The sequence below is a fragment of the Grus americana genome, chromosome 29 (assembly GCF_028858705.1).
Source record: "Grus americana isolate bGruAme1 chromosome 29, bGruAme1.mat, whole genome shotgun sequence".
In the NCBI taxonomy this organism is placed as follows: Eukaryota; Metazoa; Chordata; class Aves; order Gruiformes; family Gruidae; genus Grus; species Grus americana.
Window position 1 is genome coordinate 1,597,773 of NC_072880.1, and position 24,453 is coordinate 1,622,225.

General features: G+C 46.5%; 2 protein-coding genes across 2 annotated transcripts; both read left to right on the top strand.

The window, feature by feature from the left end:
• Positions 1-465: 465 nt before the first annotated feature.
• Positions 466-3,056, top strand: LOC129197864 (keratin-associated protein 10-1-like). The gene is made up of 2 exons (XM_054806667.1): positions 466-483; positions 1,590-3,056. The coding sequence occupies exon 2, from the start codon at positions 1,611-1,613 to the stop codon at positions 3,054-3,056; it is 1,446 nt and encodes a 481-aa protein (XP_054662642.1). The 5' UTR covers positions 466-483; positions 1,590-1,610.
• Positions 3,057-8,751: 5,695 nt separating this feature from the next.
• LOC129197487 (uncharacterized) lies at positions 8,752-9,693 on the top strand. Its single transcript, XM_054805977.1, has one exon. The coding sequence runs from the start codon at positions 8,752-8,754 to the stop codon at positions 9,691-9,693; it is 942 nt and encodes a 313-aa protein (XP_054661952.1).
• The last annotated feature ends 14,760 nt before the right edge of the window (positions 9,694-24,453 follow it).

Consider the following 24,453-nt stretch of genomic DNA (forward strand, 5'->3'; position numbering starts at 1 on the left):
CCAGGTGCTCTCCAGAGCTACATGAGCTAAAAATGAAGCTCTCTGTGGATGATGAACTGCACTCACCCAGGGGGGTTATTTGAACTTTACTAGGAGATCCTGATTTTCCTCAGAGGAGCCAGTGGCCTGTGTCCAGCCTGCACACGTGGCTGACCCTGGCTGCTGGGCTTTATAGGGCAGACGAGAGGTGCTGTCACCTCTAATCAGGGACTAAAGTTAGAGAAGCACATGGAGGGGTCAGTGCAGTTCTCACGTCATGAAGCCAATGCCATGTGTGTGCGGAAAGAGGCCAGGTGATGGGATGGCCCCATTTCTGGGGACCACCAGGACATTTCCAGGGTCTGTGAGACCTCTGGAAAGTTATAACAGTATGTTATTGGGTGCGTTTCTGCCTTGCAAAACCCTCGAGGCAGGGGATGCCACTGCTGCCTGCCTCTCCAAATACCATTCAGTCTTACCGTGCCAGGGAGGATTATACAAAAGGTAATTACTCTTACTATGGGGAGCTGACATTCAACTACTCATCCTCAGGGATGAGTACACTGATGCTAGTCACTGCGAGTCTTGCACACAGGACAGCTTTTGCATAGGAGCCAATAGGATATGTCGTGGGTACCTCATACCTTCAAGGCACGTTTAGTAGCTATATAAAAGCTCTCCTTCTATTAGGACTCACTGGTCACATCGCAAAGCTGTTCTCATCACGGAGCTGGGTAAGTCTGGTTTGTGCTGGGCTTTCTGTTGGTTTTTAAAACTAGTCAGTTTGAATTTCTGTGTTGGATTGGGAGTGCACTCTCTTCCAGTGTCTCCAGCCGGGCATCATAGTCCAAGAGACACTTTGGAAAAATGCAAGGAAAGGTTGTTAGCAGTAATTGGGGTGCTGCTATTGTTGTTTGCTTTTGAGGGTGCCTGACAGCAGTCACAGAAGCGTTGGTGTATCAGGGAACATAATGATAGAAGAGCTGTAAGCAGGTTTGTGTTCAGTTGCGGTATCGCTGCCCTTTAATTGGCTTTGGTTCCCTAATGAGCATGAACTTTGTGATGCTGGGACTGAGCTGTGAACCTCTGCCTGCCCGCGGTGTAATGGAATCACCAAGCAGCGGTGCCTTGGGTGCTCTTTGCCTCTCCTGCTATGGCAGATGTGGCTAGATGTTCGGAGTGTGTTTCTAGGTTGAGTTTTTTTCTTGATGTATCAGCGAGAGGTCAGAAGCAGTCGCCAGCCAAAATCAGGAGGAGAAAACTGGATTCAATGAGTGAAAGGCAGCTCTGAGACCAGCCATCCCCCTGCTGACGTCCGAGATCAGTTCTCCCCTGTGGAGGTACAGGTGATGGGGAGACAGCTGCAGTGTGGGGAGATCTTTAATGCTACGTATCTCTGACTTTCCCCACTGTTTGACTTAGTGCTGTGTTTCAGACTTAAAAATGATGGGTTATGTCCTCGGTGGCTGCTGCCGGTGTGTTTTTTGAGACCGTGGCATAGGTGGGATGTGTCTCCAGCACCCTGTGAAGCAGCATGGGCAGCAGCAGGACCGCGAGAAACTCAGCCGGGTGCCTATCTAAAGGCTCTGCTTTCTCATGTGTCATTCCAGTCCTGCCAAAACCTCGCTGAGATGTCGTGCTACCTGCAGCAGTGCCTCCCTCCAGTCTACCAGGACCCCATCCCCATCAAGTGTCCGCCAATGTACGCTGCCAGACACCTGCCACTGCCTACCTGGCACTCGACACTGTGCATCCCGCAGTATGTGACCCCCTGTGTCCCCCGGCAGCGGATCATGTCCTCCAGCTTCTCCCAACAGCAGTGTGTGACCAAGTGCATGCCACGGCAGCAGTATGCAACCAAGTGTGTGCCGCAGCAGCAGTGTGTGACCCAGCGCATTCTACAGCAGCCATGCGTAACTCGGTGCGTGACGACCTGCGTGCCGCAGCAGCAGTGTGCGACTCAGGGTGTGTCGCAACAGCCTTGTGTGACCAAGTGTGTGCCGCAGCAGCAGTGTGCTACCAAGTGTGTGCCACAACAGTGCGCAACCAAGTGCACGACCACCTATGCTCCCCAGCAGCAGTGTGCGACCAAGTGCATCCCGCAGCAGCAGCATGTGACCAGGTGTGTGACTACATGTGTGCCACAGCAGCCGTACCTGACCAAGGGCATCCCACAGCAGCAGTGTGCAACCAAGTGCATCCCACAGCAGTGTGTGACCACGTACAACCCCCAGCAGCAGTGTGCAACCAGATGTGTCACCACGTGTGTCCCGCAGCAGCGTGCAAGCAAGTGTGTCTCGCACCAATTTGTGACCGCTTGTGCCCCACAGCCATGTGCCACCACGTACGTCCCTCAGCAATGTGCGACCAGGTGTGTGACCAAGTGTATTCCACAGCAGTGTGCCACCAAGTGTCCTACCATTTGTATCCCGCAGCAGTGTGAAACAGCTTGTGTCCCACAGCAGCAGTGTGCAACCAAATACATCCCACAACAGCCATGTGTGACCAAGTGTGTCCCACAGCAGCAGTGTGCCACCAAATGTGTCCCGCAGCAGCAGTGTGTGACCAAATGTGCCCCACAGCAGCCGTGTGCCACCAAGTGTGTCCCACAGCAGCGGTGTGCCACCAAATGTGTCCCACAGCAGCCGTGTGTGACCAAGTGTGTCCCACAGCAGCAGTGTGCCACCAAATGTGTCCCGCAGCAGCAGTGTGTGACCAAATGTGCCCCACAGCAGCCGTGTGCCACCAAGTGTGTCCCACAGCAGCGGTGTGCCACCAAATGTGTCCCACAGCAGCCGTGTGTGACCAAGTGTGTCCCACAGCAGCAGTGTGCCACCAAGTGTGTCCCACAGCAGCAGTGTGCCACCAAATGTGTCCCACAAGAGCCGTGTGTGACCAAGCGTGTCCCACAGCAGCAGTGTGCCACCAAGTGTGTCCCACAGCAGCAGTGTGCGACCAAGTGTGTCCCACAGCAGCAGTGTGCCACCAAGTGTGCCCCGCAGCAACATCAATCAGGTGGAGTGAAAATTTCGAGTCATTCCAAAAAGTACTGCTCTGCGTCCAAATGGCCCTGGTAACAAGAGAGGGGGGAAGGAAAGTCCATGGAAAAAAGGAGGTACAGCTTTGGGGCAGGGGTTATTTATCTCCTCGTACCACTGCCAACAATTTCCTATTGCTTAAGTTTGCTTTATCTCTGTTTTCCAGTACTTCTCAGCTCTATCTTGGGCCAGGGTTGTGATGCTATTTCCATGGCTGCACTCCAGGTGCCTGTGGCTTGTACCTTAATCTGCTGCAAGGCATAGTTTAGTGGGATGCTATTAAATTCTCACCTAACTGAAATGAATTTTAAAAAGTAAACAAAAAAAAAAAGAAAAGAAAAAAAATAAATGTCTAAGGAGTCCAGATCACAACAGCATCAAGAGGACTGGCAGTGCGGCCGTCGGAGGGCTGGCCCGTGTCCGGCTCAGGGTTTAGTCCTGGCCTTAGGAGACAACATCCAGGTTAACCTAGATTCCACAAGGCTGCGACCTCTCCAAAACAGCTGTTTTCACTCACAGATTTGGAAGACAAATGTAAATTTGCTAAGCAAACGGTATGAGAATCTTATTCCAATGGCCTTCATTTCGGAAGGTGGCCAGAAATCCCTGCTGCTTTAAAACACTGACTCTGCACTGACTCCAATAGAGTCCCCGAACAAGACAGGATTTCTGGATGGGTGAAGTTGGTCCTTGCTGAAATTTTACACACGAATGTTTTTATTCACTTGGTTGCTTTGATATTATCGAAAACACCACTTGAAACAAAAGAAAGTATTTGAGATTTGAAGTAACACTGAAAGTTGTAGCACGACTGTTTTAGAAATGTTTGAGCTATAAAAGCAATTAACTATATTCTTTATACTGCCTGAAGATGTGTACTCTGCACTGTATTGAAAACAAACCATATATATGTATGTATACTTATACATATATATATCCTTAAATAAATATAGTTGTCTGACCTCAGATTAAATATCTTGTCTTTTTGCCCTCTGGTTGTTCTTCTTTATTAAATATAGTGAACTCCTGTCTGAAAAATACAAAAATCCTGTAATATGCCCTATCATTAGGAAAATGAATAGTAGCTCACGCTAAGTAGATCATGCGTATTTTGGAGGGTAAAAACAAGTGTCGCAAGACAACGAGGAGGGTGTGACTGGGGCCGGGACGCTGCCCCGCATCCTGCCCTGCTCCACCCTTGCCCGGTCACCTTGGGGTGCCACCACGGGCTGCCCTCTGAAGGCAAGGAGGTGTCTAAGCCCTGAGCATCGAGCAATGTCAAGGTGACATCTGGTTGCTTCCCTGGGGGTGCACAGTGTGTGATGGAGGAGCAGACCATTTTCATACCTCCTCCTGAACGTCCAGTGACGATGCTTTGGCCCAGAGATGCAGCGTGCAAGAGCAGCAGTGACTGTGGCCCTCCTTCCACCTTGCAGAGCCAGGGATGTCCTCACAACCCAACATTTTCTACCCGTTTTAAAACCAAGGAACGAGCAACGGTGTGGCCTTCTGAGCAGCTGTCACATCACCATGGCTTTCCCATAGAAGCCAGAGCCCAGGGGATTGTTAGGAAAATCTTCCTGGGTGGTGGGTGGCTGGGTGGCACAGGACATCATCTCACAGGGGTGGAGCGGCCGCTGGAACGTGGAGCTTGTTTTGGATGCGGTTGCTGACAGAGTCTGGTGCTGACCCTGGCTCTGACTCACGCTGTGCCACCAAGTGACCACAGCGCAATGTGCCTCGGTTTCCCCCGTGCTTAATTGGGAATAATAATAGCCCCCACAACAACGTCCCATGCGGCACTGTGCGTCTCTCTCTGAGATGAAAGGACTTTACAGATGCTAATTAAGAACATTTGGATGACAGGGTACGATGTTATCATCGGGTTAATATTTTGCTACCTGCACTGGAAACACTAAACGCAATATTAGCATTACTTGAAGACTACTTGATCCAGACCTTGCCCAGGAACTGGATTTATGTAGCTTATAAAAATTGTATTAATCTGCTTACCTGATCTCTGACGCCAGTTTGATTCCTACAATCTTGGGTCAGATTATGTAACATTAAAAAGGGTGTTGTAGTTGAAACACAACGAAAGTCAAGAGAAATACAAGTTGAATTCAGAGCTTTCGTCTTCAGTTGCAGAAAAGAAGATAAGCCTAGAGAAACCATTCTTCCCTTCGTCTTTCGTAGCTCTTGAAATGTTAGCATCAACTAGAAAAATATGCACTTTGTAATTTTTTCTGTGATACTGAGGGAGAATTTTTGTTGGAAAATCAGAAATGTAGATAACAAACCTACCTTCAGGCTTCTGTATTTTCTGGTGAAAACAGAAATAGAAAATGTACGCAGCAGTTCATGAGCCAGAGATCAATATTCTGCTTCAAATCGTAGAATCCTAGAATTATTTAGGTTAGAAAATACCCTCAAAAGATCATCAAGTCCAGCCGTAAATATAACACTGCCAAGTCCACCACTAAACCATGTCGCTAAGTACCATGTCCACACGACTTTTAAATACCTCCAGGGATGGCAAGCCAGCAGCATCCCCGGTGCTCCATATTGGTGAGAAATTTTCCACCTACTCCATTAAAAGTTAACTTATTTCACCTGTTTTTATTTCAATGTGTGGGACCTCCCCTGAATTCCCAGCATGCTGGAACCCAATTCAGAGGTGTCAGATTTGCATTAAAGGAAAAAAAAAAAAATGCCAGGGCCTTCGCTTATGCAGATATGACTACGTAAAAATACATTCCCTGTCCGCACTTATGTTCATGCCACTGTTAATTTTCCCCTGGGTGTATTTGTGACACAAACAGGGAACAAAGGGAGGGATGACTGGTGCAGAGCACGAAATGCGATTTGTGTTTTCAGGACACAAACCCGGTTTGATTCAGCCGCCTTTCCCCGGGCTGCCCCAGTGCTCCTGCTCAGCCCTTCTCCACTTTGTTGTGCTGAAAAAGCGTCACCTCTTTCGGCAGGTTATTCACTTCATGGCAAGTCATTTTAGTAGCCGTCTTGCCCTTAGCCTAAGGCTTTCTCAGTCCCAATCATCCGTCTCTTCCCTGGGTTCCCTGTATAAGTGAAGGAAGTCCGCGTGCCACAGTAATTACGGTCTGCAAAAAGTCGCCAAGAGTCCTTCCTGGACGGTGTTTTCAAAGGCACCGAAGGGACTTAGGCATGTGGCTCCCATGGAAATCAGGAGTCCCTTTGGTGGTCTCAACTGCAATCTTCTTCTGGGTGGAAAGGTGCGTTTTAGCTGGCCTGGATTTGCAATGTGCAGGCAGGGATGCTTCAGCACTGCACAGAGTGTCCTTGTCCTTCGTTGGTTCGATGTTGGATCAGGAGGTTCCCCTACACGGAGCTCACAGGTAAGCCAGATGTCCCGGCAGTGCCGGGTGGTGATGGCAGCCACGCAGAGCGAGGACAGCCATTCCCACCGTCACGAAGCTGCACGTGGCTCGGCCAGGACTGGCAGGCAATTAGAGCATCACCCAGACAAACCGCCTCACTCCCCTAGGGCACTTATTCACTGTATAAAAGCTCTGCCATCGCGGGGCTCTTCTAGGCACTTCTCTCCGGTTGTTCTCACTGATGAAGTGGGTAAGTCTGGCTTTTAATGGAGCTCCTGAAATGCTGTTTTATTCCTGGGTGGCCGGAGCAGGCAGAGGTCCTGCCTGTGTACTCGCGGAGAAGCATCCTCTGGGGGATGCTGCCTTCAGCACCAGCATGCGCGGCTCTAACGGCTGAAGCATCTCCTCTGTGCTAAACTGAAGAATATTGGGAAAGCAATTCCAGATGGACTGTGAAGTCAGGAGTGGGATTTGTGGGCTTTTCTACGCTTTCTGTTAGTTCTAGTCCCAAGGAGGCTATTGACTATGTAAAGGGCTCAATGCTGGCAGGAGTCAGATACGAGCTTGCACGCGAAAAGGCAGCTCCTCTAAAGGAAGTGGCGTGGAGAAATTTGCTGCCATTTTATGGAATTTAAACAAAGCAACTTTTCAGAGAACAGTAAGAAGCTGACCAGCTTCAGTGCCAATGAGAGACTCTCTAGAGAGTCTGAACATGTTAAAACTTCTATCTAGGCTAACAGTGATAAAAATAAGTCTGAGATGCAAACAACCCCCTGGAAGCCAATAATCCTCCCTACTTTTGAAGCTTTTTATCTTGATGAGCATCACCAGATACTTTAGCATTGTACATGTAGCAGTAGCAATTGCTATCATTGTTTTTCAATGGGTTGTTTTTATTAGTCAATTATTATTATAATTGTAGTGATAATAAGTTTTCCTAATGATAGTAACACACAGCATTGTTATTGCTAATAGTCACCCAGTGATAGGCTTTTAGAAGATAAAATGCCTTACAGTAATTATAGACAGAACTAGGGGTGTTCAGAAAATGCAGTTTCTTTACAGTCATTTAATTATATGCCTTAATCTCCAAACAATGTTGAAAGTAAAAAATCATTTTTGATCAGAGTACCTTTCACATGTCAGTGGTTCCAGTACCTGTTGTCTTTAAAATATTCCTGTTAAAACCTCAGAAAACTCCTTGAAACTGGTGTTTTCTGCAGTGAGGAATGAAGTGGGATGGTTTTTCCTATGGCCCTCAGGGCCAAAGCAAAGTGACATTTCACAGTGGTTTCAGGAGGAAAGTGTAGATCTCCAGAAGGTGCCACCTGGTCCCTTCCCCAGGGATGCGGTCTTGGCTAGAGTCCCCTTCCTGCTGCTCATGCAGGGGCTGCCAGGATGAGGTTTCACTGTCAGAGATGCTATGCCAAGCATTTTGACACTGAGTCTTTGGCTTACCGTAACAAAACCAGGGCACTATGGCTTTGTATGACTGCGGTGCAGGACTGGAGGCTGCTTTAGATGAGTGCAATTCTCTCAACTCAGTGAAACTTGACCAATTAACACCAGCTGACATTTTGCCTTGATAGCTTTTCCTTCCCTGCTATGGTTTCACCAAATACTTAGAAACAATCCTATGGTATTTCCTCTTTTCTTGATGATGCCTACACAATAGTATGAGGCTGGGACTGCAAGGCTTGCAGAGGCAGCAAAGCTGATGCTACAGCAGCAAGCTCAGAGCCTGTAATTGCATGCTGCCAGCCCAGCAGACCCCTGTGGGTCCATGAATCGACAGGCAGGGCGTACGTGCTAAGCTCCGTGCTGCCACAAACCTATCCTTACTCTCAGCTAGCTAATTTAACCTCAGCTTGGGTTTGCCTGCTTGAACTGCAACCACACCTGAGTATTACAGCATGGACACACCTTTAATTTTGGCTTGCCTTTCATCTCCAGTGCTTGGGAGTTGCAGGACATAAACTTGAAAGGATGTCCCAGTGGGGACACAGGAGGTTTCCAGGAGTAAGACAAGGGTCATAATGTCACTTCTCCTCCATGAAATGCTTTGGTGGACACTTAGCTGGTCTTTGAAGGGTGGCATGAAAACTCCCCAGTTTGCCTGGCTCCAATCCCTGATTGTTTCTCAGCTCTCAAGAGAAGGGTGTGTGGGCACAAGCTGAGAACAGACTCTCCTCTCCTCACCTGGCTAATCAAAGCCTGGGCTTGAGTCACCGAGAGCCTCTGACCTTCAGGAGAGCTAGGGTGTGGGTTGCCATGTTGGGATGCAGGAAACTCCGAGTCCCGCATCACAAAAAATAGCCTATGCCTATGTGAACTGTCTGTCTTTTTCCTGCTTTCAGGCATAAGCACCTTGCGTTACCATGCACTATTATGGGGAGCAGTATAAACATCTGTACCTGCCGGGATCGGCCTATATCACCGAAAGCATCCAGCAGTGCACGCCCCAGTCCGACGCGTGCAGTACCACGTGCCACCCAGTGAGCGTGATCAAGAGCCCGATGCCGAGATGGCAAAGCTACACGCAACCTTTCACTTACGTGTGCCCACAGCCGAATGTGACCCAGACCCCTCTGCAGTCTAGTGAGCCCTATGTTCAGCAGTGCGTCCTGCTGTACCCTGAGTCTTGTGAGACCACTCGCCTTCTGCCCTGCAGGAAGCCCAGCCTGAAGCTGAGCACAATGCAAAGTTTCCAGACCTGTGAGACCAGTGGCCCCGAGAAAAAACGTATGGCCAAGAGCCTCCCACCGTGTGCAACCAGGTGCCCAGAGCCGGGCAAACTCAAGTTCCCACCGTGTGGGATCAAGTACTCGTCCTCATGCAAGAACGAATGCAGGTCGCAGAAGATATCCAAATGCTCGTCGCAGCGGTACGGCACAGGGCTCCGGTCCCTGCAGGGGATGACCAGCGGCTATTCCCTGCCGCTGCGGGGAGTCACCGAGTGCCCCCCGCAGCAATGCATGACGCAGTCTTTCCTGCAGGAGTACGTGAGCGGGTTTCCCCAGCAAAAGTGCATGAAGGGCTACCCGACGCAGGAGTGCATCACCACCTACTCCTCGCAGCAGTGTGTAACCAAGTGCCCCCCTGGGCAGGGAATAAAGGAGTGCTCCTCGCAGCAACACATAGCCAAATGCTCGCTGCCGCAGGAGGGAGCCAAGCACAAGAGCTCCTCGACACAACACCTAAGCAAGTCCAAGTGCCTCTACCCGCGGGCCACCCAGCACTCAACGCAGCGTCACGCAGTGGGGGTGAAACATTCAAGCCACTCCAAGAAGAGTCGTTGTGCTTCAAAATGGCTGTGGTAAAGGAGATAAAGAAGTAGTTGTGAAACTAGCAAGCTACGTAGCGGAGGTCCCTGTTCCCATTCCTAAGCTTTGGCCTTATTTTACCCCTTATTGTATCCATGTTAAACTCATAGAGTGCATTGCCTTTCTTTTTTGACCTCACTTCAATAATTCCTGCAACAGAAAACACGTTAGTGAGAAGTTAAGTAACTCTGAGCTCAGGCTTTGAACTTCAAACTGATACAGAGTTCACAACCAACGAGGTTTTTACTGTTACTGGATCAATTATACTCCCTGGTTGTACCAGTCATATTAAACCCAGGTTGCAGCTGGATTAGTGCTGTCTGATTTATTTTCCATTTTAAAAAACTGTTTCTAATACCTACTGCTGGACAAGATTATTCCCTGTTGTTATACCACTCCTTTGTGTAAAATAATGTCAGTAATGATGCTTTTAGGACTAGATTTACCATCTGTGGGAACAAATCTTGGTGTTGTAAAGTTACCCAGAGACATAATAAAAGCAGCAGCGCAGGGTGGTATTTAGAAGGCTTGACTAAAATAATGAGACCCATTAGCAGCCCTCAGACAGGAGTTTACTGTCCATCCAGGCTTAGCTCGGTTGCACCAGCGTCACAGGGGAGCAGGTCTCACAGAGGAGCTTTCAGTCCTGCACACCTTGGGACCAGGGCAAGCTTCCCCCAGGTGTCCCCTGCTCTGCAAATTTGTCCCTGGATGAACCACTGCTGAGCACATCATGAGATGGGTTGTGTGGGATAGTCCCTGGCATCGCAGGGGGAAGAAAGGACGCTGCAGAAGGTCTCTTCTGATGCTGTGACCCTGAGCTGGCCCTGTCTGCATTGGATGGGTGATCAGCATCAATAGTCTGTGGTTATAAAATTGCAACCAGAGGGAAAAGTAACTTTCAGTTCCAGCTGATCCTTGACGATAACATTTTCATAGACAGCAGGAAATAATTATCCTGCTTGGTCAATATTTTGATTTCCGTGTATATATATACATATATGTAAGAGGCAAAGTCGCAAAGCACGTATCTTTGCACACCTGCCCTACACCACCGTCTCTCCCAGGAGGTGCTCCTGGGGCAGCAGAAGCTCTCTGCCACCATCTAAAGGTGCAGTGGAGACCCTGCAGCTCCCACCACGGCTGCTTTGCTCTGCTCAGCCAGCTCCTGAGTAGGTCTCAGCAGAAAACGTCCTCCTAGCTCCTCTGCTTCTTCTGCAGCACCCCGAACAGACCAAGCAGGATTTCTATAGACTCCTTTTTTTCTAATAAAGTGATGGCTTTGCCTGTAAAAACAAGAGACTGATGATACCAGCAGTCCTCCAGGATTAGGAGGAGTCTTGCTCCCCACAGGGAGAGAGAGTTCATTTTAACTTCTGGTAAATCACTAACCCTGGGGAATTAAATGAAAAAGAGAGGAAAGGCCTGAGCAGGTAGCTCCCTGCTGACTACCTCACATCGGATCGATCCCTTTCTTGTACCAAGCCTATGTAAAACCTGGCTCCTCTCTGCCCGCTCACCCCAGGCACCAGCACGCTCAGGACAGGCAGTGAGGCACAGAGGTCTGCAGCCATCAGAGAGAGATGGAGGTTCACAATTAAGGCACAGTGGGCACAGCCCAGGCCTGGGGGGGAAGCTCTCCCACCTGCATTTATCCCACTTGCATGGTTTAAAAGGCTTTACTGATCTTAATCGCTCTTGGTCCCGAAAGGAGCTAGGCTCCCCTTCAGTTAGCGTGGGGAAGATGGCATTGATCAGCAGAAAAGGAGTTCCTTTAAAAAAAAAAAAACAAACCAAAACCAATATTCTGTTTTGCTTTTGCTGCTGATAAAGGAGTTGTGCTGACATGATAACATAAAAACCTGGTATGTCAAAGCAGCCACTAAATGGTGCCTGAACTTTTACTGGCGCTCTGCATGAAGATGGTTTTTATGCTCTCTTGTTCCCTCTCTCCTCCTGGCAGCAGATGCTGCTCTCCTTCATCAAATGGATTAGTAGTTGGAATCTGCTCCTGAAAAGGTCATGAGCACTGCAAAAAAAAAAAAAAAAAAATTTTAAAAAAAGAAAAAAGGACCTGGTGGCCCAGGAGGTGATGTGAGGCAGTGCTGCATCCTTGTGGCAGTGAGAGCCAACAGCAGGCTGGGCTGCCTCAGCCAGAGCATAGCCACTGGCAGGAGAACGGTGGTGATTCCCCTCCAGCTGGCATTCAGGAGGCCACATCCAGCCATCCATGTCCAATTTTGGGTGCTCAGCGCAAGAGCCATGGTCATCCAGGAGCGAGTTTGAAGGGTGCAAGAAGAGAGAGGGTGGGAGAGCTGGGAATGTTTGCCCTGGAGAAGAAAATGCTGAAGGGACAGTTTATTACTACCTTCACCCGCTAAATGAGTGTTTAGAGCAAAGACAGGCTCCACTCCAAGGTGGACAGTGACAGGGTGGGCTGCAAAGTGTCTTCTATTTTGGGCTTACTTTGCACAGCTTTCCATGTGACTCCTGTCCAAATGAGGCTTTGGGCAACGTGGTCTAGTGGAGGGTGTCCCTGCCCGCAGCAGGGGGGTTGGAACTAGATGATCTTTGGGGTCCCTTGCAACCTAAACCATTCTATGGTTCTATGATTATATGAAATTGGTTCTAGTGCAGGATCTCCCAGCTGGACAAACTCCACATTGCCCATGGTATTGTTGTTGTATAGGGTTGTGTTTCTATTCCCATTTCCAAAGGTGCTTTTTGTGCAGAAGACATCGTAGCTTCTAGAAATTAAATGGCAACCTCACTGTCTTTTCTTCCTACAAGGAAGATTGGGAGGTGTAAATGAGTTTCCAGTTTGGGGTGTTTGGGTGCTCTGCAGGTAAAGTGGCATAGAATCAGGAACTTCCATTTTTCCAGACACTTTTCCAGTTTTTAAGGAAGAAGGGTATGATCAGAAACTGGTTCAGAAGTCACCAAGAGATCCATAACTACCTGAAATTGTCACAGAATATGAAATACGATTAACATAAATTGCCAGCAATCTCTAGTAACAGAGCTCAGTGGGGTTAACCTCCATCGTGAGCTATGAATTTAGGGCCTGGCTTTTTTGGATAACTTTGTGTGAGCTTTTTGCTGTATTTTGTGAGAGGATGGGGAAAATAATCCTGACATTCAGGGACTGGTGAGGTTTCCACACAACAGGGAATGTCAAAACATTTCAAAAATATTCATTTCTGGTTTATGCATGCAAAGCATTTTATCGTTATAATATTAATAGTATGTTATCTGAGACAAACACCTCAGGGCCAATAGCAACTTTAGGATATGCAGGTTTTGATGGAAGTGTCTTAGTCGTTCTCATAAACAGGATGTTGTTTTCGAGCCTTCACAACTCAAGGTGTGTTGCTTTTCCATTAAACAGTAATTTTCAATTTGCATTCAAAAGCAATCATTTCAAAACAGGTTAAAAGGTGGCTTCAGCTAGGTCTGTGAGAGTTGAACATGTGACTCACAACTCTGAGAATCTACCTGAATCCTTGGGAAATCAGTGAGGCTCCACAAAACTCATCAATTCAGGTACATCAGTACCCACATGATTAAAAATTTTTCCCCACACTTAAGTCTCCCTTGATGCGCTTTTAGCCCATGACTTCTCTTGTCCTCAACAGGTGTAAGTGGCAGCTAAACTCTTTCACTTTGGCATCTACCTTTTACCTGCAGAAATTCTTACCTCATCTCCTTCCAGTCTTCTCTTCTGTAAGTGAGCATCCTTAAGATGAGGTTATGTTTGTTAGCCTTCTGATCACACATGGTGATTGGAGCCAGATGCTCGGCAGCTGGTCCATACCCAGAGTGGGAACGAGGATCTCCAAGCAAAATGGCATCCTCCAGCTGAAGCTGTGACAACAGTCAGTGAAACAAAGGACAGGAAGCAAATAACCAAATCAGTTTCATTGTGAACAAAAATGGGGTCTCTTTTTTTTTTTTTTTTTTGCATTCTGCAAAATCCTATTCTCCACTCCTCCATCTGCTTACAGGCATGAACCCCATGGTGCCTCCAACTAAATGCTACAGTGGATTTAGGGGAATGAATTAAACCCCCACACCTACCAATATGTCTGCAATACATCGGTTGCTGTCTGCAAACCACTGCTCACATGGTCAATGTTTAAGCCAAAACCGAACATCCTCAAGTTAATGGAGACAGAAGTGGTAGAATCCCATTAGCAATTAATTTAGACCATAAAGACATAATATGAAGGGAACCCCACAGCATGTAACAGTATGTACCATAGAAAAATGAATAGTGCTGGTAAACAATGTTAAAATAATTACGGTAATTATAAGTGTTACACATGCGGGAAACATTGTTTGGAAAGTAATTAAGACCTCATGCACAAACGTTGTCTCATCTTCCTGGAAGTTCAAGAAAGCATATAAAACTCAAAGGATTCAGGGCTCCTCTGGCCATTTCTCTGGACTTCTTCCTGGACAGCTGGTAAGTCCCATTCACCTCAGTCTAATTATATTAAGTAAAACATGGGCTGGGGTTTAACAGCAATCCACCCTGCAGTTTCTAAAAATATTAATGAGATTCTTTCTTGAAAAGTTTGCTAGAAATTATTTAGTTGTATACTTGGACCATGCTCAGCCTTAAAATATATCTGTGGGGACTGGCATTCTTATTTAAAAAAAAATGTAGTGCTATTTTATTATTATCAATTAACTGTATATAGCTACATTGTATTCAACATAAAAGACATTGTAAGCTTGATTGAGGTAGAGTTTAGATAACATTACCGTATAATCATAGAATAGTTTGGTTTGGAAGGGGCCTTTAAAGTTCTTCTAGTCCAACCCCCCTACAATAAGCAGGGACATCTTCAACTAGACCAGGTTGCTCAGGAACGTTAGTATTAGTATTTTTTCATTAAAAAATTGGAGAAGATCCGAGATGTTCAAATTTGTTTTCCAAAAATTTTTATTCATAGATCAGCAAGATTTAGTTTTCAAAGGGATAAAAAAGGACTTCCTATTTCCGTCCTTTCCTGCCAGAATGATCATGTTTGCATCCAAATCACAGCTAGAACAAAGTTTTCATTTCACTAAGAATGAATTTTCACAATTCACAAATTGTGTGAAAAACACAATTTTCAGTTGGTCATTCATGCTGGTCTGTTCATGGCTGGAGCCTCTCTCTTTGGGTTAAGACACCTTTACCATAGCACTGTTAGGAAGAAGAAACTCTGCAAGGACAATTGTTTACAAACTCAATGACTTCAGGGTTTTTCTGATGAGGGCATCTGATGCTGAGCATTGGCAGACACCAAAAGCTAGACAAGATAAGTAATGGGATCCCCCTTAATCTCTCCATCATAATTGGTGGGCAGAAACAGGCATTTCACACGACTTATTTAAGCACCTACCTCTGAAGGAGCTTGACTGCACCCTGAAAGTGCCTGTGCCAGGGACAGAAATAAAGTGACTACTTTATAGGTAACCATCTACATCACACAGTTTTAAGCTTTGGCAGGTAAATCCCACATTATATTTTTGTAATTAGTTCCAGCTGAATGACCTAAAAGATGGATTTGGGGTCTAGGCAAAAAAGTAGGCACCAAAAATCTCTATAAAGCTCTTAGCTCTGCCACGAATGGTCTCTGCAGACAGGTACCTGGAGGCAAGGTTTTCCTAGGAGCTCAGGGTCTAGCACACGGAATGGTACCAAAATCAAGTCCTTCTACCTCCCGCACAGCAGTCTCCAGATTGCAGAGCTGGGACAGTGGTTTTTTCCTCCCAGCGCTGCCTGACACAGGCTCACGAGCCTCTCGGGACAAAGCCTCTTTGTAGACTTGCACCAATACAGCGCGCGGCGCAATCTCGGTGGAGGCACAGGAATCCTACTGCGCATGATTACTCTAATGAGGGCTGAGCATGCTCTATCACAGAGACAAACAAATCAACCCAGGCAAGGACATTCTCCAGCACAGGGATATAAAAAATACTTATTCCTGTATGACCAGTAACCTCATGGGACCCGCAGTGGTTACGCTGGAGTCACTGGCCACAGCTGCTGTACCTCTCCAGTCATCCTTGGGGGCTGCTGAGACAGGATCTGTAATTGGGAGAACGAAAAGAGGCACGGCATAGGGACAGAGGAGGAAAGGGCCCGGGAGCAATGGATGGCAGTGATAAAGCGGGATGGAGGTTGGTTGAACCCAGAGGCCTAACGGTCCTTTTTGGGAGGGTGGAGGCAGGGTGAGAAGGACTCGGGGTGATGAGCATGGGGTGAGTGGAGCAAGGGGACAACCCTGGACTGACCCGTGAGCTTCATTTCCTGAAATCATGGGCTCATGTTGTCTCTGTTACAGCATCTACGTAACCTGCACAGCCCCTGTAATAAAATACCTGAGCTGCACCTCTTATCCGCTTGCACTTTCTCCTCCACCACAGCGTACCCCCAGCTGTGGCACGCACCTCCCCTTCCCTGCAAAGAGGGCAGGAGAGGAGCAGGAGTCCTCCCTGAGGTGCAGAGGTCTGCAGGGTGAAGGGCAGGGTGCGGGTTGCGAATGCTTTGAGAAACACCCCCGTGATCTCCATTGTGTGCTGCAGGTTCGCCACCATTTCTCCCAGATGTCCTTCGGTGGCGGGTGGGACACAGGACGATGTTCCTACTCATGCGATGTGCAGTGCCCACAGCCTCTTGCTACCAGCTGCAATGACCCATGTGTTGTATCCTGTGGCGCCTCCAGAGTCATTATATACCCCCCTCCCGTCGTCGTGACGTTCCCGGGGCCCATCCTCAGCACGTGCCCACAGGAGACGGTAGTGGGAAGTTCTGCAGTCCTGGAGGGAGGTACACCAGCCCCGCCGACATCTTTGAGAGCAGAAGTCCTGTGCTCAGAGCCACCTGCAGAGAGATTGGTCCCAAAATACGTGCCTCAGCGTGCACCACGCTGCTCCTACGTGTTTTCTTCCCACTGGATGCATCCTTGCAGCAGACCCAGCTACAGACGCTGCCAACCATCTGAGAGCGAGAGGGAAGAGCATGCTCCAGAGAAGGAGAGGCCAGAAACTGAAAATAAAGATACAGCAAATGAGGACAAAGAGACCTCTGAAGAGTAACACAGTGGTACCAACGCCAATGACCAAGTCCAAAGGCCTCATAGAATCCTACTACCTCTTTAAAGCAGGCTTACCTACATCTTCTTTAAACTATGCTTTACCTTAAGTACATAGTTTTTCCTCAGGTATGTTCTCAGGCAGGTGATTAGAGTAGTAAAATGCCCCCTATGCTAATTGGTGTTAGCCTGACCTTTGAAACATACAGTATCTGATTCTTGGGAATGAGTTGTTCTTTTTCCATCACTTTCCAGAAAAATTAAGGCAGCAGCTGTTTCAAGAACACCACAAATGTGGTCATTTGAGACATGACAAACCCTTTCACTGCTAAAGCTAATTAGACTGTTCTTGACATTTAAGAGAATTAAGTCACCAGGAAATTCACTATTCTTTTTGAGATATATACGCACGCACACACACACACACGTAATTTGTTTCTGGCTTTCAGTTTCACTGCAGGAAAGAAGTGTGGGGGGGGAAGAAACCAATCCTCTCTTTATATTTAATTTTATTTAAGGAAAAAAGTACTTGAATAAATGTATCACCTGCATATAGAAGTTAATGCAGTATATGAGTGACAGAATCTGCATCTGGAACTGTGCCCTTTATGCTGTTAATTTATTCTAGCAGTCTTTCTGTCCTTTCCCTTCCCATTAAAATTATTCTGCATTATTATGGTGGTTTTCTTGTTTTCCTTGTCTTCTACTCTTGATTTTCAGGTACCTACTGGTGAAATTTAGATGGCAAACATCGAAACCAAATCTGTCAGCCCTGTTCACCCATAAAGTGAGAAAATAAACTCCCTCTTGCACTCCCCAGCTATGTTCACATGCCTTTGCACAAGACTGTTTCATTTTCACTTTCGTCTCCCAGCTTTCACTTGTTCCTCATCCTGTTAAGTACAGCTTGTGGTTTTGCGAGTTTACAGCTTGATGTGTCAGCTGAAAAGCAATAAGTAGAATGTAAAGGAGCAATACCTTGAGAAATTTTCCTTATTATTTACTTCTGTTCAGGAAAAAGCCCCAGCTACTCCCTGTTCCCCCAATTCTAAGCTTCTATTCATCTAAAGATTTCCACATATTTTAAGCTCAAGCATTGTCTTTTTATTCCCAAGAAGAATATTACTGCATTTGTGATCGGGCACTTCTGCCAGTCTTTGCAAGCTAAAAGTCCAGTTTAACAGAACTGAAATAAATTTCACAGGTAAGCTTGTCCCTAAAACTGTGAAAGCTGGCTAAACTCTAATTCCCCATTGTTGAGCTGGTGAGTCTTGAGAGCTGCTGTATAACAATTTGCTCTCACCTGTGGAGAGAGATGCCCGTGAACATCAGGGCGTGCACCTCATTCTGCAAACAACAGCCCATGCAGCCACATCCAGATGCAGTTAGTTGTTTTCCCAGAGACTCCTTCAAAGAGAAAAGGGATTGCAGAAAACTTTACAGCAGTGTTAAAACACGATACGAAAACACGCTAAGCAGCCTGGCTTCCTGCCAGTCTCCCTCTTTACCATGCCCTGTCTCCCTGGGAAGCTGCCAGACGCTGAGTTTGCCCATCCGTCTGCTGCAGCCCCCAGGCTTTCACCTTGACTGTGATCTGCTGTCTGCTCAGCCAACTCACCTGGACATCTGCCTGGGAGATACATGCTGCCTGCCCCCTGTAAATCTGCTCTTTCTAAAATGAGCCCCTCAAATATTTGGTGTATAGATATTTAAATTTTTCCCTTTACAGGATGGGAACTCCTTTAAATCTCCTTGTTTATTTTGCAGACATTAACATGTGCCCTACTTTATTGATCCACTATGAAGATGTAATTACTATATCTTGGAAGATTAGCTTGTGAACTGTGTCTCAGTGTCACGCCCTAGATAAGCTGGGAGGCAGGGCAGAGATAGAAGCTTTGTTTATTGCCTGGCTCACGCAAAAAGTGTTGTGAAAAATTCAGTAATGAGGTCATCAGCAGGGTGGAGCTCTCAGGAACCTCCAGTCCAAAAGACCCGGTCTTGACTCATTATCTATACCCCACCCAGTCCAGCAGTAAAAGGAGTTGAACAATAATCTAGTTGCACAAGGGGATTCAGGAAGTGATTTTTCACCTCCTGAAGATAACTTGCAAATTATTCCTTTTTTTTTCCTCTTAAAAAAAAAAAAAAAATTACTTGCCTGAAAATCACTAGCTTGGTTCTTCTTGAGAATGAAGCAGCTTGCACAAGATAGTCCATCCTCCAAAAGCCTTGCTGAGACTTTTTAGAGAAGAGCCATTAGCCTTTCAGCCTAGGAACTTAGCACTTGATCCCTTTTGGAGAAATTTGTTTGTCACATCCATACCGCGCACCATGGCGTTCTGCTGTCTGAAATGCAAGTGTGTCATTTGAGTCCATTCAGTGTGCACCAACACATCGCACTTTCAAAGAACTCTCAATATTCTCTACTCACCTGCCTAAGCCATATCTTGAGGCAGTTTGATTAACAGCCTAGCTAAGAACCCCAGTATTTCTGATAATTCTGCGTCTTTCTGCCAATTTAGTCTTTGCTCTTGGTCTTTCCTCCTTTGCCTGCTATTTAACAACCTCCCACAAACACGTTGCAACTGTTTCTCTCACACTGCTCATTTCGATGCTTTCCCTCTATATTGCCTTGCATGTGGGAGCCCAGCTGTTCCTCTACCTTCCCCTACTATTTCAGTCATTATAAAGGATGCCACATTTTATTGTCATTATAACATCCCCCATCATCTTCTCACTGCTTCTTGCAAACCTTCTTTCTCTTTGCATCCATATAGCACAGACAATTATCATCTTATTATGGGATAACTGATGCCCAAAAGCCACCTAACCTGTCTAAGGACACTCTATACATAAGGGTGGATCTAAGACTTAGACACACCTAATTATTATTAGCCTTATTACTTATAACCTGTCATTATAATTCCAATATCGCATGCCAGCCAAATTTACAAAGGGGCCAGAGAGACCAAGGCATGGGACAGACACAGGAGAAGGGGCAGAACAAATCCTGTGAGGGATGCCCAGAAAAGGTGCTGGTTCAGGGATGCTGTTACTGTTTAAATCCTTTTTCAAGTTGTGACATGACTTACCAGGAGCGAGGTAGGAGTGCACTGACCTTTGTGGCAGCTTCCTACTCAAGCTGAGGTTATAGCCTTGTTGACCTGAGTTGGAAGAAGCAGTGCTATACAGATATTTGCAGCAGAAGGGGACCTGGCACCACAATTCGGATATTTCCTCTGGATAGCAGAGCACTACTTTCCCTTTCCCTTCTGTGAAAAGAGCCTTCTCTGTCTCTAAGCTCAACTATAAATTCATTTAACAGGGTTCTGTGGCACCAGATCAGCGCTCTTAGTCTAATAGCCTTGAAGGAACTGAAAGTCAGCTGCCAGTTTTTCTTGCTGAGATTAGCAAGCTTAATTAGATAATGAACCAGAATGAAGATTTAATTAATAGCTTTAGAATTAATAGATTATTAAATTGGATATTAGCACCACACCCCTGTGAGCCATGAGGTGATACAGGATTATGAATCCACTCTGGCAGTATCAGGACATACCATGAACACTAACAAAGTATTAAAAATGGATTATTTGCAGGGGTGGAACTTCCAAAGTACTCCACTCTAAATAACCCAAAACTTGGACTCATGAGCACCCACCCTACTAGGAAACAGCTCTATACACATCTCTACCGTACTCGTGTTTTAAGAAGGCTCAGCTAACTCCACACTCCCTCCTTCTCTTTGTCATGGGACAAAAGTGCTACTCCAGAGTGTCTTTGAATACACAATTGCCACTCCAATAAGTGCCCATCACTATGTCCTCCTCACCTCCTCAAGCCTCTTGGTTCTCATTGAGGTCCTTCACCTCTTTGCAGCAACTCAGACACAGAGAAGAAAAATACAAGTGTCCTCCTCAGAGCCTGAGTCTTGTGGGGCAGGACAGAGCTGGGCTGATTTATGGAGTAACCCAGCAGCCTTATCAATGCTGCTACATCAGCTCTTCCCACACCTGGGGACTTCAGATGACCCAGTAGACCTCAGAGTCCTACAGCCCTGTTCCTGGTCAAGCAAGGTGGCTCTGACCTGGAAAACATGCTTGAGTGATGGGTACGTTGTGTGCAGCCTGAGAGGTATGCATTGGCCGGCTTCGATACACAGCTAAATTATACACAGACGTGCAAGCTGTAGCTACACCTTGGGCTGCAATTTCACATACCCTCAGGTTTTATTGAGGAGAGCAGCACTCATATATAAAGAGGATTAGTTCTGTTTTGGTTTTAAGATGAAAGATGCCGGTAAGATTGCAGTAATCTAATTATTCCTGAGCTCCTACCAAATCTCATTTAGTGGTGGGGAAGAATTCCTCAGCTTCAGAATGATTTGTGTGTGTAGTTACTTAATCACCACCTTTTGTTGCACCGTAGCTAGAAAAAGTAACCAAACCTATCCATAAGAGAGGAAAACCACGTGAAGAGAGCTGTATTTTGCCATTAAATACTTAAAGATGACACTAGGCATTCAGGATGCAAATGGGACATCAGTAGACTGAGGTCACTGACTATGAATCCCCTCTGGAATTTTGCTGAAAGGAGATGAAGTAAGGAGTGTGGAAAAGGCAAAAAATAGAAGAAAGTCATCTTAGTGCCAATGAAAACTGGAACATGCAGTGGTGGCTGAATACAGGGTCTCCATATCAGTGGGGTTTCTAAACTTCCAGAGCCCTCAAAGGACAGCTAGACAGTACTTCAAAGAGATGGCAGAACTGCCCATTTGATGAAATTCAAGCGCTTATGGAAAGGTCAATGTATGGATAGATCTCCAGGCTCCACCAAACGTGTCTGCTGACTGTAAGAGAAACTCGGATACGTATTTTCAGACACCCAAGCATAGCTATCTCAGTCTGGAACAGAATCTAACCCCTATGTCCTGCTTTCTCCTGTGGAAACCACATAGTTGCACAACCAAGGCCAACTTTCAGGCACAATGACTTGTTTTGATTTACTGAGTGGCTGACAGGACAAGCAAGCAGGGGTTTTAGGTTCGAAGAAACGGTTACTGGAGAAGATTGTTATAAATATAAGATAAAGCCTGAGAAAGAGAAGTCAGATATTGGCCTGATTTTAAGAAGAAATGAAGTTCCTTTGATTTTTGGAACTGGTGGAAGCATCAGTTTTTCTGGAAAACTACAAATTTTATCATCGATCTAGACTCGCTTTCTTTTTTTTTTTCTTTTTTTCCCTTTTTTTTTCTGTTGTCTTTGGGGCTCTGCTTGGCCCACAGTCACAAGTTTTCCTGTATTTACAATAGCATAGCCTGAGTAAATCATCTCCAACAGCTCCAAACACAGGGAGAAGAGTAGGGTGCCCACAAAAAAAGATTTATTTTTCTTTTTTAAGTAGGGATGAACAAAAGGAATCAAGTAAATGTAACGCACAACTTACAATGAATATAAAAGTACAAAAGTGAGATACTGCTATGGTCTGAGCAATATATAGATAATGAAAGAGCAGACAGTGGTGATCTAGTCCTTCAGTTCCTTATTTCATCTTGAGTCTTGCAATTAGGCAATGAAAAAGCACTCGGTAATATTGATCCTCAAGTTTGAGCAGTTTTAGAAATAGGTTTCCAGGTGACAGCTCTTAGACCATGCTGGAAACCTGTGCCAAAATGTGGATGTTCAGGATCCAAAGCAGCCTTAAGTTTGCACTCTTGCACAATGATCCCCATATTTTAACCTATTTATTTTGCTGCATGGTGATGTTTGTTATTACAAGCACTCTCTGCCTGGAATTGCTATGATAAAATCTGCGGAAAAATGAAGGTTAAGGATAATGTTTTGCTATAATCTGTTGTGGTGGGTTGAGCCTGGCTGGGGGCCAGGTGCCCACCAGAGCCGCTCTCTCACTCCCCTCCTTCACTAAAGAGGGGAGAAAAGGCATAATGAAATGCTTGTAGGTCGAGATAAGGACAGGGAGAGATCACTCACTAATTGTTGTCACGAGCAAAACAGACCGAACTTAGAGAGGGAATTCATCTGATTTATTACTAGGCAAAACAGAGTAGAGGAATGAGAAAATAAAATCAACTCTTAAAACACTTCCCCCCACCCCTCCCATCTTCCCGGGCTCAACTTCACTCCCGGCTTCAACCTTCCCCCTGCCCAGCGGCACAGGGGGACGGGGAGTGGGGGTTACGGTCAGTTCATCTCACGGTGTTTCTGCCGCTTCTTCATCCTCAGGGGGAGGACTCCTCTCATCGGTCCCCTGCTCCAGCATGGAGTCCCTCTCACGGGGTGCAGACCTTCAGGAGCAAACTGCTCCAGCGTGGGGTCCCCCACGGGGTCACAAGTCCTGCCAGCAAACCTGCCCTGGCGTGGGCTCCCCTCTTCACGGGTCCACCGGTCCGGCCAGGAACTTGCTCCAGCGTGGGCTTCCCACGGGCTGCAGCCTCCTTCAGGTGCCTCCACCTGCCCCGGCATGGGGTCCTCCACGGGCTGCAGGTGGAATCTCTACACCCCCTTATCCTTCCTCCATGGGCTGCAGGGGACAGCCTGCTTCACCATGGTCTTCACCACGGGCTGCAGGGGGATCTCTGCTCCGGCGCCTGGAGCTCCTCCTCCCCCTCCATCTGCACTGACCTTGGTGTCTGCAGAGTTTCTTACATCTTCTCACTCCTCTCTCCAGCTGCAAAAGCTCTCCCTCTCTAAGTGTTTTTCTGCTTCTTAACTATGTTATCACAGAGGCGCTGATTGGCTTGGCCTTGGCCAGCGGCGGGCCCGTCTTAGAGCCGGCTGGCATTGGCTCTGTCAGACACAGGGGGAGCTTCTAGCAGCTTCTCACAGAAGCCACCCCTGTAGCCCCCCCGCTACCAAAACCTTGCCACGCAACCCCAACACATCTGTGATAATAATATAGGCTATTTCCTTTCAGACATGTGAGCTTTCAGACCAATTTAGAAAATTATAGCATGGGACAGGTGAGAGCAATGGCAATTAAACCAGCTTCCTCTTCAAGATTTAATCTTAGTATGCAAAGTAGTTGTGTGAGGATCAGAGCACAGTATCGTGATTCCTAAAACCAGAAAATCAATAAAGCTACTGCCAACAAAAACAACAACAACAACAAGCTAGAAAAAAACAAGATGAGGAGTCTTTGAGATAATGCTTCAGAATTGCTTCATGTGAGGTGAGTTATAAATCTAAAGCTGTAAGTACAAGGTCTGGGATTCCTCAGTCAGGCCAGACTGCTGGTTTATATAAGTTTGTTGTTCTGTATATGAAGCAATAAACTCTTCAGAGGAAAATATAAAATCCCTGATGTTTTTTCTTCATATTTTCAGGTGTATTGAGATTTGGCCTGGTGAGGGAGGATATTTATTTCTTTATCCTTACAAGAACTCTTTGATGTAAGGCAGCTGAGTTTCAGGTGATGTGAAAAGGAATGCTGGACTCTTGCCAATTACTCCTTATGCATTTTGTATCTTATATTTTTTTTAAAAGGATATCTGTGGAGTAGGAGAGCTGATCAGAGTTTGATATCGAAAGACCGTATCTGCTCTTGTGGCTTTCTACCTTATGTAAAACATGAATTCCCTTTACTTAAAGCTGCCAGGGAAAAGCATCAGTTACAGAAAGCAAACTGTCCGGATGGTCAAGCCAGTGTG

Coding starts and splice junctions, on each gene's coding strand:
- LOC129197864 (XM_054806667.1), top strand. CDS start 1,611: ATGTCGTGCTACCTGCAGCAGTGCCTCCCTCCAGTCTACCAGGACCCC.
- LOC129197487 (XM_054805977.1), top strand. CDS start 8,752: ATGCACTATTATGGGGAGCAGTATAAACATCTGTACCTGCCGGGATCG.